Source organism: Opisthocomus hoazin, chromosome 1 (genome assembly GCF_030867145.1).
Source record: "Opisthocomus hoazin isolate bOpiHoa1 chromosome 1, bOpiHoa1.hap1, whole genome shotgun sequence".
Taxonomy (NCBI): domain Eukaryota; kingdom Metazoa; phylum Chordata; class Aves; order Opisthocomiformes; family Opisthocomidae; genus Opisthocomus; species Opisthocomus hoazin.
This window is the reverse complement of record NC_134414.1, coordinates 102,985,931-103,005,752: the sequence shown is the minus strand read 5'-3', so window position 1 is coordinate 103,005,752 and position 19,822 is coordinate 102,985,931. Positions and strand designations below refer to the sequence as shown.

General features: G+C 38.8%; 1 protein-coding gene across 1 annotated transcript in view; it reads left to right on the top strand.

Annotated features, from left to right (window-relative positions):
• PDXK (pyridoxal kinase) overlaps window positions 1-19,822 on the top strand; it is a 53,117-nt gene that overhangs the window by 13,063 nt on the left and 20,232 nt on the right. The window contains exons 2-4 of the mRNA XM_075431230.1: window positions 8,138-8,192; window positions 15,545-15,649; window positions 18,618-18,701. Coding sequence (XP_075287345.1) covers window positions 8,138-8,192; window positions 15,545-15,649; window positions 18,618-18,701 — 244 coding nt within the window. The remainder of the gene's footprint in view (window positions 1-8,137; window positions 8,193-15,544; window positions 15,650-18,617; window positions 18,702-19,822) is intronic.

Sequence of the window (19,822 nt, the reverse complement as noted above, 5' to 3'; positions counted from 1 at the left end):
ACGATTGCAGTGTGGATGAGGAGGGAGGTCCTCTGGAAGAAAATACGGTCTTATAGTGGGACACTTCAAGCCTTTGATTGGTCTTGTGTTGCTGTGGCATACTCTCAGATAAAGGCCCTCTGAAGTTAATCAGTGTGCTTTGTGCAGTCCTGCTCAGGCCAACCGTTTTGCTTTCAGTACACACATCATGGTTCTGGTGGGCTACTCATTAATACTTTTGAGATGCTTTCCCCTTGCCTGGGGCACCAAACATGCTCTCTTAGTATACCTGTCTGCTTTTAGTGTCTTTTTTTGGTTCAGAACCATTTATTCAAGTGCATTATGCCAACTCAGCTTGTTCTTGAATTTCCTTGTGTTAACGGTGTCTGTGAAGGTAGAGAAGCAAGTCTGTAATTAGGCAATTATTAAGTATGTTAATTAAAATTCATAGTCACAGTTAAGATGTTTGTATTGGGATAAACTTCACATGTTCTTAAGCTTAATAAAAAAATTGTGTGTTTATTTGTATTTTGTGTGTATATATTGGAGATGTAGGATTTGCTCTTAAATACTCACTTCTGATTTTTAAAATGCTACTGTGTGCTTTAATTTGTATAAGTCAAAGCACTTCCCCATGACTTGGAAAGCTTGACCTCTTGAAACAGAGGACTTGTTCTTACCAAAAGAGATTTTAGTGGAGCTAAGATCAGAGTCTGAGCCAGGTTGCAATAAAGAAAACCTGAGCATCACTTGTAAATGAAAGCAGTGAGATCTGCCTGGGTTTTATGACTTCATGAATCATTCCTAGGCATCACAATTTAGTCATCGATTAGGAAAGCAGCTGAAATTAGTGGTTGTTTCTGAAAATATACCTGTGTCTTGATCTTGCCTGGTAAAGAAAAATTAATCAGTAGCACAGTTGAGTTTACATATCTGAATCCTTGATTTGGAATCCTGCGCACAGTTCACTGTGCTGCCTTTTTAGGCTCTAACTGGATGGTTTTGGTTCACTTGTATAGCCTGTGCTAACCTTCTTCTCACTATTCTTAATATTTACTGCTACTTTGCTCTAATTAATCAGCCTCTGACCATCCATTGACGCTAAGGACAGGACATACCTGGCTTGGATGGTTTATTATTTGAGTATTAATTAAAACAGAATCATCCTTTTTCCATAAACCATAAAGCTAACGTTTTCCAAAATTAAGAACTTTGAAGGAACTGGAGGCTTTGGATGGAGGTCTCAGCTTTGTTTCATGAAATATAGATAGCAACCTGTAAGCGTGTATCAGGGTGCATAAATACTATGGAAGAAACATGTATGCAGTCTGGTTTTATACAATCTTTTTTTTTTTCTTACTCACACTGCTTCCTCCCTCCCCCCCCGCCTTTCACTCACTGTTCCAGATTTTTCCTCAGACTTGAGCTGCAGTGCTGCTTTGTGGTTTTAGTTTCAGACCTTAAAATGAAATGCAACTGGAGGCATAAACCCAGTGCCCAAAGAGGGAAATATGTACTGACCGTGTTGCAGAATAGAGAGGTATTTTTAGCTGAATTTCATTTTTGCAGAAGTAGGTCATTGTTCTCTAAGGTTGTCTAAATTAAGTACAAAGTAAAAAATTCTAGTTAAATTGGTCCACTGATCGTTTAACAGCAAAGAACATGTTATCTTTACTGACAAAGCTGGCATAGGTGATAGTGTAAATATACCATACCACTGGTTTTTATCCTTGTAACCAGAACTTTAGGATGGGTAGCAGGTGATGATATTTTGTGTGATTTTACACATGGAGTTCTACAGCAGGTAAAGCTGAGCTTTTCGTGTGTAGCGGTATCATGGAATGACGGAGTGACGCAGGCTGGAAGGGACGTCAGGAGGTCCCCAGTCCAGGCTCCTGCTCAAAGCTGGGTCAGCACGGAGTTCAGACCAGGTTGCTCAGGGCTTTGTCCCCTTGGGTTGTGGAAACCTCCAAAGACAGCCATTCCTCAGCATCTGTCTCAGCCCCCTCTAAACCTCTGTTTCTATACATATGTAATATAGTGCCTTGGAAATTGTTTGTTCCTAATGTTTAGTACCCAGGAAAGAAATAAAATGTAGTTCAGTTCAGAAGTTCATGTAAAGCAAGTGACACTTTTTCTTGCACATTTTGGAGAACTAAGATTTTTATATCTCGGGGGGGGGGGTTTAACACCCCCCCCCACCCCCCAAAACTGAATACAGACAAGGAAAAGGAGAACTTCTTCAGTACTACAAAGTGTGTGATGCTTTTGAAAATTTACTTTTTTCCTTGCAGAATCATAGTAAATCTGCAATACAAATTTTAAACAGAAGCAGTTCAGTACCGGCTTTTCACATTTCTCTAAGCATTTATCAGGGTAAATAAAATTACTAAATGAGAACTTATATTAATATTTACTCTGAGGCAGAGTTAATCTTTGAAGTGAACAGTTTTTCATCTCAGGTGGTGTTAACAGTCAAATACCAAATAGGACTAGGAGGTAAAAATGAGTACGTTTATTTGTCTGCAGACCACTGGTACATAATGTAGATTATACCAATATAAACATAAAGCTTAGCAATCATTAAAACTGAATTTGAGATGTTGCATTTGCTTCAAAATCTTCCTGTTAATTTCTCTGTTCCTACGCTCACAATTTTCCATAATGTGGAACAGTTTTCTTTCTCTTGTTGTTTTACAGTCCCCCTTCCCCCCCCCACATAACAGGCACAACTTAGGCTGTCCTCTTGCAGGAAATGTATGTTTGTGATCTTTCATTTCTAACAATCTTAGGTACTAGTTCTCTGCAGTGACAAAATAGCATGTTTCAGCATATGTATGATTGAAATGTTTTCTAGAAGGGAGAGGAAGAGAGGCTGTAAATTTTAAAGAAAGTGCTAATTCATGCATAAACACAGTGGCAAAGTCCAAAAGGTTGCATTTTTAGAGGTGAACCAGAACTGAGATCTAGCTATATGTATAACGTATGTAACTTAAGACACTTTCTGTCTGTGTAGGTCTTTGGGTTGTTGTTGGTATCATTTGTAAAATTTGAATCCTGAAGGAGATCCATTTTTTTGTCTTTTAATTTGTGGCTTGGTGGGTGGATATAAATTTAAAATACTTATGTTCTTTGAGGAAAACTAGGCTGTTGGTCCAGTTTTGTAAAAAGAGCCAACACTTTCAGAGGTTGTCCATGTATTTTGAAGTCTTTTCCTTTCTCATGTGTTGATTTTTTCCTGTTGAGCACTTGTTAGTACGTTCTGATAGTTCTGTAGACTAGGTGCCTGCATGGGTGATGCACCTTCTCTTTGCAGGGCTGGGATAGCCCTTTCTACAGCATGAGAAGAACTGGATTATGTTTGTCCCTTCAGGTATTTGTGAGGAAGAGCTAAGCCCAGTTTGGTCTCATGCATAATGTTGGAGTATGTGTTTCATGCTAGCTGTTTCTTCAAATGCGTTCTGCTCCTGTGTGTGTATTTTGATTTAATGTTCCAAATATTTTTCTGAACTGTGTCATTCAGATCTGCCAACTGGCCCTTCCAAGTACAAAACTTCTCTGGTTTTGAAGTTTTGTAATTTATTTTTAGAAATGTAACAGTTCTGCCTCCTTTGCTTGAAGATACTTAAAAAATATGTTGCAATCATCCATTTTCCTCTGAGACTTCAATCAGTGTAAATGTCACTTTATGATGTGATATAGGCAACCTTAGTTTGGGTCTTAAGAAAAAACATTGTTTGACGTGTGTTTAGGCTGGAGGCTGAGAGATTTAGGGTGAACTCAGTTATCTCTTCGTTTGAAGAGTGCTTATCATCCTTACCCAAACTGGCTATGGGTTTAGATTTGCCCAGGATTTGCAGTTCTGTGGGCAAATGATACTTATACAGAATGACAGCAGAGGGAGAGAGTGGAAAACAGGAATTATTCTGTACTGGAGGGCCTGTAAGAGACCAGGTCATCCAAAACCGAGGAGAATGGTAACGTAGATGATATATGTCCCTGGCAGCTGGAGCCCTGGACGCTTGCAAAGTAATTGCCATAACCTATGTTTCCAAAACCAGAGGCAGCAGTATCACCACAGAACCATTTCTACAGGGAGCAGGGGAAGTAACACAGGTATAGACTGTCTACAAGCTGATACAGAGAAGCATTAAATTGTTATTGTGCATTTCTTAGTAAGCTCAGTCCTCACACTAATCAAATACGGTCTGAAGGTGTTAGTTCTGACACAGGCAAAATCCAAGTGAAATGAGTTCCTTCAGTTTATTTACACAGAGGTGCAAAGAACACATACGTGCCTACACACATGGAAAAATGACAGTTTAACACCCAAAGTTGGGTCATTTTGCAAACATCACGGCCTGATATGCAAAGAAATTCAGGAAGCAAAGGGGAAGTGGTACATCAGAGAGAGTAGGGTGAAACTGTCAGTGTAAAGGCATTTTTCACACAGGTGGACCTGGCAGAGTCGTACTTGTGCCTCCTACTGTATTTTTTGAGTGAAGTGTAGAGACAGCTGTAGATTTCAGTGGACCCTGATAAATCATTACCAGCTTGAATATGTTTTCCATTGACTGAACGCCCCAAAACTACTGTACAGATCTAACTTTATATTTATTTACTGTTTCACTTGCAGTCTTTGCTGAATTACAGCATTTTGATTGCTCACAAAATACGGAAAGGAGGTGAGGTGACAATTTAACTGGCGCATATATATATATATGTACTTACTTCACAATCATAGAGAGGCTTGTTTCTCTGTGTAGAAAAAACCACCAGTAACTAGGGTGCACTGATTTTAAATGCATGAATTAAAATAAGTAATTTAAATGTTTCATATCAACAACCAAGAAACTTGATATAATTGAATTTAGTCGTGTTTTGAGTTTGTACTTTCTAGTTATTTTCCAAAGGAAAGGTTGATTCTTACTGGTTTTATGTCATTGCAAAAATTATTGATATCCAACTAAATGCCTAATTTGGGGTGATATTTGGCACTCTTGTGTGTAAATGTGAGAGGCAGACTTTTCTTTTTGTATGTTGTATCTGATTCAATATGTTTGCTCTTATCTCAGTTTTCTAGGTTTGTACATACGAAAATAGTGTATTTCTAATCATGTAGTTAACTTTCATTTAAGATTTATTTAACATCTGTTTTGGGTAGACATTTTAATTAAAAAAAACCAACACCTCAAAATCAGTTCTTTTAGTTAGCTCTGCCCAAGAATTTAAATACATGAATAAATGTTAAAAGCATTTAACAAGACCTCTTTTTGAAGACAGCTGCCTCTGTACGCAGGGAAAGTATTCCTCATTCAGTGAAACAGAACCTGTTCCTGATATGTATGGTCCTTTAGATATGCTAGGATGCTAGCTACTAGTACTATTTTTTACTTGTTGGTAGAAGGAAGAAGATAACATTTCCTTATCCACTTTAAATGATCAGGTTGTTAAAATGAACTACACAAACTAAAATTAAGACAATTTTCTCTCTAGCCATAGAAGAGATGATTGCTGTCAAAAGCTGCTTTTAGCAGTTCAACATACTGTGTCTTCAGGTTGTCTTCTGATGAGTCAATTCCATGAGACTTTTCAATTCAGTTTGACTTGGTAGCAAACACATGGTGGTTTAGCATGACTTCAACATTCTTTTTATTTTAATACTTTATACTAAGCGTGGACCTCTGCGTCTGTTGCTCTCGCTTTGAAGGTAGTATTAATTAGGGTGTTGAATTGTACTTTGATTTTTTTTAAGTGACATTTTATGTCTTTAAATTAGTCTTTGTTTTGATAAGAATCTTTGTAAAAGGAAATTCCTTGAAGTACAGTAACCGTGGCTTATTTTGAGGGCTGAATCAGAACTAGAGAACTGCTGAATTGGGTGTGTTAGGTTATGGTCATATAGGTTTATTCAAAACTAAACTTTAGGGCAAATTAGAAACTGACTATCACCATTAAGTGATTGTTAGGGAGACCTTTAAAGGTTTTTTAGCCTGTTTTGCACTGGCGAGAAAGGTCCTTTGCTGAATTTGAGCTGTCTGTGACTTCTCCTCAACTATTCAAAAGCACTTTCTTTAACTCCCTGTTACCAAGTGTACAGCTGAGCCTCTTGGAGACAGCTAGGTGTCAGGTTAGTGGTGACCGCCCTTGTATTTTCCCTTCTGCTTATTGAACCAGATAAACTGGCTAAAGTAAACCAAAAATCCCTGATCCTACAAAAAAACTTGTAGAGAAATCAAATGGTAACTAGTGCTGGTGGAGACGACAAAGAAGGACTGCAGTTTCTGGTGACCATCAGCTGGTACGGTGCTTATCCGTATTATAAAATAGCCCTCCCTATGAACAGTTGTGTATGCTCTTCCCTAAAGCACTAGGTGTAAACCTGATTAGCTAGTAAATCATAGTAAGTGTGTTCTGTAGTGTCAGGTGTTTAATGGTTGGAGAGATGTGATCTAAATATTGCACAGAAATGGATTAATTCACAATTGTTGCCACAATGTTTGAATTAAATTAGAAATCTTTAGGTCTGTTCATTACAGGGACGGGAATTGAATATGGGATTACAGTCTCATTAGAAGCAGTATTCTCATTTATTTCTTTGAAGAGCATGTGCAAACATCAAGGTTAAGGTCATAACAGTATTGCCATGTTCTCACCCCTTTCATCGCTGGGTCTTTAGAATAAAATCCACCAAGGTGAAACAAGAAACTGGGGTGAGAGTAGAAGCTGAGGTTAATTTTAACTTGATCATGCTGAGACAACCCACCAGTCTGTTTGTCATTAACGTAAGATTACTTTTTTTCTGGTTCGGAATGAACAGAAAGCTTTATTATGTACTGAAGGAAGAGACTTGTTCTGTGAAGACCTGTGTGGACTCGGAGCTGTGAAATGACAGAAATGCAGCACCTGCAAGCAGAAGGAACTACCGGTTGCAGCACGTACCTCCATCTTGTAATGGCCCAGGGTTTGAGATAAGGGGCTTATCACTTAACAGCTTTCATGTGTGAGAGAAAGTACATGCACAGGGAAAACCTAATGTCTGGCACGATACACCCAGAGATTTTTAATATATGTGAAGGGGTTGCCTTTGAGATGAAAAAGGAGAGGCGTGCGTCTCAGTGAAAAACGTGACTGGCGAAAGCTTCATTTGTTCACGCCCCCTCCCCAGCAAATTGCCTGAAAACAGCGATGCATCATTACTATTATCTCCCGGTATGACTCACTAAGCCATATATAGCAGCTTATCTTTTGAGGGGAATTCTTACTCAGAGCAAGTAGGTTGTGGAAAGAAATATTAAATGTCAGACTGTTATGTCACTATTGCATTAGAATTTGTTTCATGGCAGATACAAATGTCTAAAAGAGGCTTGAACAGCAGTGCCTGCGTGTATTAAACAGGTTAAAAATCTTCATTAGTTTTCTTCTGAATTGATGTTCTTCTTTTCATGAGGTTTATCTCTTTGGGGCAGCAAGAATGTGTTTGTTGATCGCACTAGCAAATTCTTACATATTTCAATATTTGGATTGCTGGTAATGCAAGGTAGCAGGTGGCTCCTAGAGCATGCTTTAGCTTTTTTTTTAGTTTGTGTTTTTAAAAGCTCTCTCTCTTTGATTGCCTCATCATTCCTGAAATTAGTTCTCTGATGTCTTTCTATTCTCTTGGTATTGAATTGTGAAATCCAAGGATGGCTCATGACATTGATCCCTTTTAAGATTCTTCTATCCTCCTTTTAGAAAGATTGCCTTTCTGGAATACTAGCAGCATCCTCCCTCCATATTTTGCGTTGGTTTAGTACCTTGAAATTTAGACTGTTTTTCTTGCCAAGAAAGAGTAGCCAAGGCTTTCTTCAGGGCTTCAGTGGTTGCTGCTGGACCAGCCTCTCCATCCTTATCCCCAGATGAACTCTAGCCTGAGGATCCAGAGCTCTGTTTTTCTTGGCTGTTGCTAATGTCACGTTTGTTCCATGTCCACTGCTGTAGTAGAGTACTGCATTGTTTGTTTATGTTGCATGTATGTTGACTCAGCTTTTGCTGTACAACAGTGCTCAAGATTTCTAAATACGCACTGGGAAATAAATCCTTTCTTCTGTTTTGTGATATTGATAACATATGGACAAAGCTGTGTTAGTAAAAGAAATACCCCTGTGTTCTGTTACAGGTTTTGGGATTTGAAGTCGATACAGTGAACTCTGTCCAGTTTTCAAACCACACAGGTAAAATTTTACATGTCTTACAGATACCACTTCACAATCACTCAGCTCTACTCAACATGTGGCTCACCTTATCGCATGACAGTGGAAAGGAGATCGGTCTAATGTTTTCACTCACATTTTCAGGATATAAGACAGAAATGTAGTTTTTATGTTTTGATTCAGTGTCACATAAGTCTGGATTTGGAATTAGGGCATGATATGACGTGGTAATGTCCTGCTCTGATACTTCATAGTGCAGGTTTCTTTTGTTAGGCAGTAATCTAATTAACTCAGACAGTGAAATAACACAAATACGGCCATCTGCGCAGGCAGGCCTGTGAACGGAGGAGTCTTCAGTGCTGTTTTCTGTGCATTATGGCCTTATGACACTCATAACCATGTTACCAACCCAAACATCAGAAGAATACTGAGCTAGATGCGATGTTTTCTCTCTCTGTGTGCTCACCCAGGTGGCTAGCAAGTATCCTAAAATTACATTCTGAAGGGAGGAAGAGGGTGGGGTGTTAATACTTTTGATTGTATTTTTCACTTGGGTTCTAAGCCTGATCGTGATGCACTCGCATAATGCTTTTGGACTTCCTAACTCTCATAGTGGTAGCGGACTTTATTTCTTCAACAGAAAGCTGAAATGTATGTTTATTTTAGCAATACCTTTCACCCATAAAGGCTCTCCAAGTGACTTGCTATTTTTGGATCAAGACGCATCTACTGTCATGGTGCTAGCAGGTTGTTTGAGGAGACATCTACTCTAGATAAAGAAAGTCTAAGGGTGTCTTAAAAAAACAGGAACAAATTCTGACTTTAACATGTTGGAAAAGAGCAAAAATTGTTTCTCAACGAAAAAAAAAGGCAAAGTTTGAGATTTTTCTAGTGTTTTACAGGTCCAGATCTATTAATAAACTGCTCATTTTTTGGAACAGAGAGCAGACAAGGAAGCCTCTGTCCTCTCTTACTATGTTGAGCTCCATGCAGCTTTCAAAAGGTTATAAGATGTTCCTATCATGGAAGGAATTTAGTGTCACCCTGGGAAGAAGAAATGAGTGTTTCAAAGGTAGCTAGAAAGCCATCTATGCTGGTTGAGGAAAGGCACAAAAGAGGTAATAATTAAACAAGAGGTGGGAGTCTTCCTGGCTCAGGCAAAAAGCTGCTTATTTCGCTTGTATCCTTTGGCACAGTACAAAGGTTGTCTCGTGTTTTTACGAGATACTTAGATTTGACTTACGTTTCTTTAATATGTTTAGTTTTGGAGTTTGGGATTTTTTGTTTTTTAGTTTTTGATAGCTGGGTTAAACAGTTGTAATCTTCTAGAAATGAAGCAGTTTTTTCACATGGAATAACTCAGCGCTCAAAAAGGATGAGCACCTGTCATTTATTGGCTTTCAGTTTCAAGATTAAATCGGCTTTCTAGGCCATTAAAAGAGCTTAATAGAGGTTTTATTGGACCATTAACTGAATGTGTCTGAAAGTAGGAAAATTACATTATCAATAGGATGATGAGGTTCTTAAAACAGAAGAGAAGGGAGATTTTTGTTAGTATCATAGCTGGAGAAAGATTACCAGTGCTTCATTCAAGGTTTGGCAGACAGTGAAGATAGTAGAAGGAACAACAAAGTAGTGATTCCCTCCCATCAAGAAGGCCTGAATGGACATCCCAAAACCAAAAATGTCTCAACGATCACAAGTCGAAAATCTTTGGAGCTTTTATTTTTTCTCCTTGTCTTTAGGAATCACGTTATTATATTTAAAAAAGAAACAAAAACAGTTGGTGCACAATCTCCTGACTTTGTGAGGCAGAGCTTTCAGAAAAAAAGAAGTCACAATATGGTAAGTGTTTGGCACTTGCCAAGCATGAGTTAGAGGAGATGATATTTAGAAGTATTGGTCATTTGACTGAAAGGGGAAGGAATGGAAAAGAAAGGAAGGGTACACATTCCCTTTTATGGCAGGTCTGGTTTTCTAACACAGCATTTTTTCCATTAAATCCTTTCTACCCTTTCTTAAATTGAAGGATAGGTTCTAAGCCCAGTGGCTTTGCACCTCCTCTTGGAGAGAAGCATGTAGGAACATGTCATGTGCTTATACGAAGACTTTTCCAAGCTTGAACATTTACGCGTTCCTGCGCACAAATTTGCACTGGTACCTGCAAATCAACATACGTGCTGTCTGTGTCACTGCAGGATTAATGAACAGAGACTGCCTGTGGGCTGTGGCTTGTTTCTGGAGCAGTGCCGCAGTACACAGGAATCATGTGCTGGATGAACTGGCAAAGATAACTTGCTTTTCCTACAAGAACAAGATTGTACGAGAACCCTTTCTGTGGTCAGCATTAATGCTGAAGGGCAAATATTTGCTTCAAAATCTGTGAACTCCAGTTTCTAAAAGAATGTGGCATACCAGAGGGGGCACAGGTAGCAAAGTGTGTGAGGTTTCGGACATGGCGTTCTTTCTTTCCCCATCCCTGTCTTTAAACCTGGTCTTGTCAGCAAAAGATAAAATGCAGAGAGAATTTATGACTAACAGACTTTCTTTGGTGAATCATTGCTTTTTCTTTTGCCCAGTTTTTGAATTAGTAAGATACCATGGGCCTATTTCTGCTGACTGCTGCTCAGAAAATTCAGCTTTCTTAAGTCTCTGATAATCCTGAAATTCAGAAAATGTGCTTTGAATCAGTCCCCCTGGGAGCACAGTTTGTCATGTTGCTTGGTGAGGAGCTTTTATGATTAGAATGACTCACCCTTGAATGGCATCATGCTTCATGTACAAATAAAAGAAGCTGTCATGCAACTTACAAAGATTCTGTGCTTTTTATTCTGTTTTACTGTATTGTTTGCAGAAGCATCTCATTGTCTGCTGTGCAAAAATAAAAATCTAGATTTTTTTTTTTGTATTGTTGATTTTTTTGGGGGTGCATTTTTAATTCTTCAATGCTTTGCATTTTTGTTTTTAAGCTAATGGTAGCATATAATGTGCTTATTTTGCCATCCAGATCCTACCTTTGAAACTGCTCCAGAACAAATAGCCTAGTTTTTTTTCTGTTCCTTTGCATTTTCTTTTTAAGCAAAGCACTTTTGACTTCCACTTGGTGGGTATGTAGTGGGTAGTTGGGTTGGCTGGTGGGTCTAATACATGAGAAATTATAATTACATCTCATTGTTGTGATTCTTCACAGTCTGCCGCCCATAGACAGTCATTCACACCTGTGTAGTGCGGGACAAAAGGAAAAGATCTCCTCTTGTGCATGCACTGGTAGCATTTCACTCCCACACTGACTAACTGTGAAAAATCCAGTGGAGAATTTGGTTGTGTTGAAGGCCTGCTGGTAGCTGAAGATTAAGTCGTGTTTGGACCAGGTTGTCTGCCAGATTTTGCATGTGAATTTTGTGACACAGCTGGGACCAGATTACCTTCCCATCGTGTGCCTTAAACACTAGGTCTTTCTTCCTTGTTCCCATGTGAAGTACTTGGTTACTGAAGCTGCTTGGAATAGTTTTTCAGGGAGCACCACAGGAGGAACTCACACCTCAGAACAGAATGTTCTGGGTTGGAAAACAGAAATCTTACATGCCTTGCTTGTACTTAAGTGGTAGCTTGGTTTTTTTGGTTTGTTTGGTTTTTTTGGTTTGTGGTGTGGGTTGTTTTTTTTTTCTGGTATGCCTGGGATTATTTTATCTTTTCTTTTTTCCTTGTGTTTGGAAGTAATTAAGGGGCTTATAAATACATTCCAAAGGAGAAAAACATGTACCAGTGGAGGAAGGCAGGAAAGAAAAGTACGTAAATTCATCTTGGGTGTGGTATTATCTGCCTCTCTTAGTTGTGTTCTTTTTTTATTTTTCATACAGATGAACCAAGATATTTCCTTGGTGACTAATGAATACGTTTATCATTTTAGAGGGATAAGTGAAAGAGGCATCCTATCTTAACTGTTTTACATTCCATTGTCTGCTTAAAAGCAAATATATAACATTTAATTGCAATAAAAGGCCATAACACCGATATGCATAAGAGGTATAAAGATGTTTAAATGTTCATCCGTATGGTTAAAATTATTACTAATCTGGGAGACTAATGCAGTCAGTCCGAGCCAAGTGCAGTTTTGGAGAGCTGCATCATGATTCTCTCTGCTCTCTCAGCCCAGCACTGAGACTCGGCTTTCTTCCTCTGTGGAAGATACAAGCCAAGATCTCACCTTCATATCTAAGATAAGAGAGTCATCATTTGATCTAGCTGCTATGCCTCATCAGCTCTGTAGTGTCCTAATGGGATGCAGTTGTTTTGCAAAGTGCAAACTTGAAATTCATTCTTAGTTTTCTTGGCTGTGGTTCTTGTATGACGTGTGCAAAGAGCCAGGTACTGTGAGACTGAACTTCTGTATTGATGAGGAGTGCCACAGTGGAAATACTATTGCAGAGTAGGAGTTACAGTAAGCGGACAGTTAAGCAGAAGATTGTGTGTTTTCAGTTGCTGTTTTTCAGATATTCATATGAAGTGGTGTAGGCACAGGGGTAACATTTCTAGGAAGCTGACTTTATTTTAGGTCTTGCAAGGCAACTCTGTGCCTTCAAATGTGCTCATTGCCAGCTGAGTTCTCATGCCTAGCCAAGGAAGACAGTGATTCCTCGTTAACATCCTTAACTCTACTCTCATACTTTTCCCTAAAGCCCATTGGACCTCACATGTTTAACCTTGCTGTTGGCATTCCCTGCTAACTAGCTTTGGGTTCAGGGCTATGCAGTGGTTTTTTGACCACACAGTATCTGTCTGGATTTTTGCTGGACCTTACCCTCATGCCTTTCCCCTTTCAAGACAGTCCCTCTCCCTTTTCCTGGGACCACAGGGTATCCATTCTTAAGTTAGTGAAACCCTTTTTGAACATCAGTAACTGGCTTTTTCTTCTGTCCACTACAGAAGCTGCTTTTTGCTTGTTATTCCACCAGGAGAGTAGGATAAATGCAGAGTCGTGGGTTTTGCCCCTTGTTCGTCAAGTTACATGAAGTTGCCCTGGGGGAAGGGCTTAGGGTGGTTTCCACCTTGCTGCCAGTTTTGATTTTGTTTGTTTCTTCTTACTCGAACGTAATTCATCTCCTAGTGAGATCACAGTTCTCTGCGGATCCAGTGAAGGCATCGCCCTTTTTCTTCTGTCTGAATAGCTGGGGCTTCCCTAAAGCTTTTTTCTCCTCCAGCTATCGTGTGATTAGACTTCAGGTTGTATTGCATGTGTTACCAGGGGGTAAAAAGGATCCTGTAGATACCCTTGGAAATCATTGCTACAGAGTTGGGACAATGTCCCTGCCCCATGTGGGTAACTTACCAGTTTCTGAGCTAAGCTGGGCTGCTACCTAACATTTTGTTTCCATATTTATTTCCCTCCCTTGGTGGAGGATGTGTGGCACGGACCCTGTGTGTTGACTGTTTAAGATGGCTTGACATAAGAAGATGAACTCTTAGTTAAATAGTGAATGTGCAGGGTCCGTTTATAGAAATGGCTCCCAAGAGTATCTAGATTGTATGGACAATCTATCGTAGTTGTTTTTATGGCCATGTGTAAGAGGAATGACTGTTCTTGCCAGCTGACCTTGACTCTGGGTGAAAACTGCACTTGGTTCCATTGATGGGCACAATGAAGTAAAAGGGGCTGTGTTGTGTCCCTGTGCAGTCTGGCTTTGCAGTGCTAATAGAAGTAGAGATTAGGGGAGGAGGAGAGGGCAGGTAATTCTCTCTGAAGCTGCAGATGTGACAGAACAAACATCCGCATATGTGTTAAAGAAGCCGAATACTTCAGTTAGTTGTAGTCAAGGGTTTCCCATATACTTGGGGCTAGACGTGTGCTGAGGTGTTAAGCGTTGCCATTTTGGATATCACTGTTCCACAATGCGACTAGAACCCTGCCATACGGGAATCCCTCACTTGTCCCTTTCTTCACAAAGACTTTTGAGAAAGCGTTTGCTGGGGAAGGGATTGTCGTGGCTGATGTGAGTCAACCAGCTGGCAGTGAGTCGTGTTTTAGAGGCTAGGCCTTCGTGAGTTGAAGAGAACAATATGATCCATCTGCTCACCCGACTGTGGGTGTATGTGCATTCTTAAGAAGGAAAACTGAAAAATGTGCTTATCCTAGGCTCTAGGCACCTTTTGGCAGTTTCTCTAATAACACAGTTTAGAGTGATAATCAAAGCCAGCAGTTTTTATCACAGAATTTTCTAACTCCAAGAGCAGAACTTAAACAAAATACCGTTGTCTTCACGTGCGGGTGGTGTGGAAGAAGATACCTCATTTAACACTTCACTTATCCTAATTTCAGTTAATAAAAAGATAAGCTTTTTAATAAACTCTGAGTTTATGGAGGTTGGAAGACTTAAATTGTGGGTGCTTCATTCATCTAATATCCTGGAGGAAGGCCTGTTCTTATATACAAGGCAATGATGGCTGTCATCTAGATGGGTAGGCTTTGATGCAAAGGTGCAAGGTGCATTCATGCCTCAATACATGTTTAGAGCCTGTCCAGGTAGATTTCCCCCCCTCACCCCCCCTTGAAATTGCCTGCGGTGGACCTTGGTCCATGGTTGGCTGAAATCAGTTCAGCTTTTCCCAAGTAGATTCATCTTCCATCCACTTCTCAGCCAAGAATATCAGCTTGTAATTCTCAAGAGTCCATTCAAGGATAGGAGTGTAAGGATATTATTTGTCTGTTTATAGTGTCTTTCTGATACTCATTTGCCTCCTCCAGGATCCTCAGCATTGAAACTGTGCTAATTTTAGAAGAAAGTCTGTCAGATGACATTGTATTTTTAAAAGGCATCCAGGACTGTTCTACTGTGGTCACTCTGTTCGTTACATGCAGGTCCCAGAGAATGCTGTGTCTGATGGGTGCAGCAGTGCTGCATGCCTGTGTCCAGACAGATCCACAAGACAGTTTAAGCTTGTTGTGTAGCTGTCAATCTCTTTCTCTTTTTTTGTAGTATTCAATAATAAAAATAGATTATACTGATACTGTCCTTCAGTGAAGTCTAAAACATACGTTTGTCCCCCTCTACATGGGAAAGGAATAGTTGTGTAGGCTCCATGGGAAAACCTGCAGCAGCTTATGTGTGCTCTGCTCGATTTGCTGATAAATGGACAGTCTCAAATTCCAGTTTAGTCACTCTAGTTCCTCTGGGAAACAGAGGTGCTAAGAAGAAGTTGAGCACATTAACTGTTCTGCTGACAACAGCTTTAGTTTGGCAACAGCGTTTTACAGAAGAGGAGGTGGAAATGCTTTCTGGTGCTAATACCTGACACGGTTCCTCCAAGTGTATAATCTGTGTGATGGTAAATAGAAAATCTAGCTCTTGAAAAATGAACTTGCATTTACTTTGCAGGTTATGCCCATTGGAAGGGTCAGGTGTTAAATTCAGATGAACTTCATGAACTGTATGAAGGACTTAAGCTGAACAAGGTCAACCGGTATGATTATGTACTCACAGGTAAGAAGAGCTTGTTCCTTGGAGTTCTCATGAGATGTAAACAAAAGTAAAGAAATATAAACCATATCCCTTCTTATTCCAAACCAAGCAATTACATTTTCCCTCCTTTGATTCCTCCTGCAATTTCATCTGTATTTTATGGTCTCAACTGCTCATACTGTTTAATTTGAAACAGCCAGTGTTCTCCAGCCTAAAGGTTGTAACTGGATGGGTAGATTTATCCCCTTTTACAGTTTACAGACTTGTACAGGCCAGTCATGTACAGGCTTAATTAATGTTTTGGGAGTGCCTCTGCTGGAAAAAGGATGAGGAATGTCAGAGTATTATATTTAAATTTATTATGAAGCCATAAGTTTAACCCTTTCTCGTAAATTTGCAGTACTGGCACTCTGTGGTACTATAGCAGGATTTTATACACAGTTGTCTGTCCTTGTTTTTTCTACTTGATCTTTAAGGGATAGTGCTTCGGATACAGAGCAAAGTGTAAGCAGGGTTGGATTTTGGTTTTGACTCCGTCATGTTGCTTGATTTTTTGCTCTTGTTACTGCATAGGTTCTCCGAGTGGATACAGTTCTGCAGGACATAATGACTGTGCAGTGTTTTCCTTTGCTTGCCACTAGGTGCAAAATGTTTATAAATACAGGCAAAGAGAACTTCTTGTAGAATGGTTTATAGAAAGGAGAGATTCTGTATGCAGTTTTTTATTAAAAGCTGCTTCTCGTCCAGTTCCTGCTTGTCAAATGCAGATGACTGATCAGGTTTCACCTCAGTAAGAGCTATACATCTGGTTTAGATTACAGTATCAATTTTTTATAGCAGTGAACAGTCACTTTTTAAAGGTAAACAGAAAGCTATCGCCAGATTTGATTGATTTCCTGGCATCCGTATGTAGGACAGTGCTTAATACACAGGGAAACCTGGAAACTCTAAGTGTACGGATTATAACCCCAAAGCAGTCATTCTGGCTTTGAAGGGTGTGGCACGTCTGAAGAGTTACTGTCAGTTCGTTTTCAGGGAATATCTCCAAAGTAAAGGAGACCAAATAGAAAATAGAATGAACTAAGGTTAAGAAATTAATTTCAGCATGAATGGGTTCTTTGTGATTGAAAAATAGACAAACACCCTTTCTTGCCTTGAAAGAACTCACACAGAGGACATTTCCAGGAAAAGCGCACTGTATTATAGGAGTTTTCAGGAGATGTTAGTACGCAAAATTTGTAAATAATGTTAGAGTATTCTTTTAGCTGAAATGTTCCTTTTTTATTTTACCTTTAACTTTTGGACGAGACCCCAGCTCCGTTCCTGTCACTGTCTTGTACTGGCAAAATGGATGTAAAAGATATAAAATAGTAGCAGGAAAAATAGAAACCTTCAGCAAAAAGACATTTTGGAGAAAAAAAAATGAATACTTATTTATATCCTTTTAAAAATAGGATTTGTGGATAGATGGGTCAATGTGATATTCATGTTTGTTTAAAACTCCCATTCGGTTTAGCCATTTTCAGTATGGACAAAAAGAATGGCACTCATTTCTTAAGATCTAATAACACTCTCAGTGTTTTAGTGTTCAGTTGCCCTGCGGCTGAACTTAAAATTCAGTTTTTTTCTTTCAGGGCCAAAAGACAGATTTTTCTCTTCAAACAGGAACAGTCATTCACTATAATGCACAACTGTACTTTGTACCTCCGACAACCTAGATATGATTATTCAAACACTGAAAATAAATTAATTTGTTGGCAGATGGGATTTGGCTGTAAATGTATGTCTGATGACTGTAGATATCTTGGCTGAGATGGAAATTATTATCTTTGGGCTCATTATACAAAATAACACTTCGTTCACTTTTGTGACTGTTAATTCCTTGTAGATCTTAATATATTTGTTTAATTTACAGTAAAACGTTTAAGGTAAGAGATAAAATCCAATTCAGTTTAAATTTCTTGAAATACCTCTGTCAGTAATGTTAATCAAACTCTGTAATTTTTTTTTTCAGCCAGCCTACCATCACAGGTCATTTTAAACAAAAATCTTCGCTTGGCTTTTTTGACTGATTATCAACATTTCATAGACATCAGACAATGCATTTTGGCCAAAAATCTTGGAAGCTTTTTCCATTTCTCTGCAACATCTAAGAATTGATCAATTTTGCAAGTAAAAAACTCCAAAAACTCCAAAATGTATTTTTAAACATTTTAGTAGAATGGACATTTCCAAGCTGAAGGTTTGAAGAAGCTACCTTGCTAAAAATAATACTATTGAATGAACTAAAATAAATTAAAATCAAATAATTAATAAATTTTGTAAATAAAGTTAATACGTAAAATAAAGATATAAATAAACATCTATAACATAAATTAATGATTAAGTAAGAATATTGTGGTGATGGCATTGTTATTAGGGCCTTGAGATATAAGACGACTTATTTCCAGTTTATTTCACTGTCAAGCCTAAAAATAGGACTTTTATGGTTATGTTGGCCATTGCTCTAAAATACTCAAGATTAGTTCTCCATTGCATTAATGTGTTGGACTGTATCAGCACCAACATTAACAATAATAAAAATAGCTGCTTCAAACTAGAATACGAGAAAAGTAGATGGAATTTAAAATATTTCTTATTTACTACGTGATAAATAGTACTGATTTGAACTGCTGTTTTGAAGAAAAGGAATGTTTTTTCCTTTCAGCCTGACCTTTTTGTATACATGTTCATGCATTTTGAGGTTGCATGAGCCCTGCATATGTAAAGCACTTAGTAAATGGAATTTTAAGGTTGTGTTTGTAGTTGTGCAAGCACTGGCTGAATTTGTCTTCCACCTATTATTCTTCAATGAAATACTAGAACGCCTTTGTTCTAAAAATGCATTGTTCCAATGAATGAGAAGTATGCAGCATTCCTGTCCAAAATTTAAACAAAAAAAAAAAGCGTTCATGAAAATAGACTTCAAAAGTGTTTTTTTTTCCCAAAGGGTATACAAGAGACACATCGTTTCTTGCAATGGTGGTGGATATTGTCCAGGAGTTGAAGCAACAGAATTCTAACCTAGTATATGGTAAGGATGTATATTATAATCCTTTCTGCTTCATCATTGTATGTGCCCATCATTTTCATGTTTTAGGATGAAAACACTGCTATGATGTTGCCCAACATGTCACAACCATCTTGTGCTCTGATCTGCCTGGGACCCGCTGAGGCTCTAGTGAAGTTTCGTTTCAGCGTTGCTAAAGTGTTGAGGGATATGGGTGTTTATCTTTCTGATTTTATGCCTTTCAGTATGTTTCTCCTATTATGCTATCCCAAGGAGAATGTGCCTTGAGGACTGATCTTCTGTATCAAAGAAACGCTTGTAAAATCCCAGCCAGCTGCTGCTGTTCATAGTTCAGAGGCACAGGCTGTAAGTGCTGATAGCTGAAGCATCTTCTCGATATCCAAGTCAGTCAAAAGCAGGATAGACTCTACCATGTTGCCCTACCATGGTTTGATGTTACATCTGAGAAGTGTCTTACTGTGCCTTATAAGTGTCATAACTGAACTTAAACTCCAAGGCTTTGTTAACTCTGGTGGCCTCTGCTAAGATTACCTAGGACCACTCAGAGAGCAACAGACTCTAGCAACTGTTGCCATTAATGTGTCATGTCAGGCTTCAACCTGTGAGAAGAAATTCTCCTTTTTCCTTCCTGACTCTCTGAGTGTTTCCAGGACTTCTGAACATAATCAGCATAGGCTTGAATTAAGCAAAAGGTTTAGAGTGACAGGGTGAAGTCAGTGGGGATTTAGTGGGATAAAAAGCTGTGAATGATGGGTTGAGCCTGTCGTCTTCAGATTCAGTAAACTGTGTGGTCAGGAAACATCTAGAACGGTTCGCAGGATTTGCAATGTGTAATATTGTGGAGTGTGATATTTCGCTTAAAATTAACAAAGCACAGTTCTCATGTAGAAAAATGTAGCAGATATTTCTTAACGAGCTTGGATTTTGTTGCATATTAGCCTTTATTAACACTGTTGTATTGTCAGGTTCTTCAGAGCCTTGTACTAGTAAGTGAAAGCTAAAAACTCTGTTGGAGCGTGAGCAGAAAGAGACATCTAGCTGTATAGAACAGGAAGGAAGTGGTCAGATGGTGTGAACACAGCTAGATTTCTAAGATGCTTTATATTTAACAAATATATGATAAT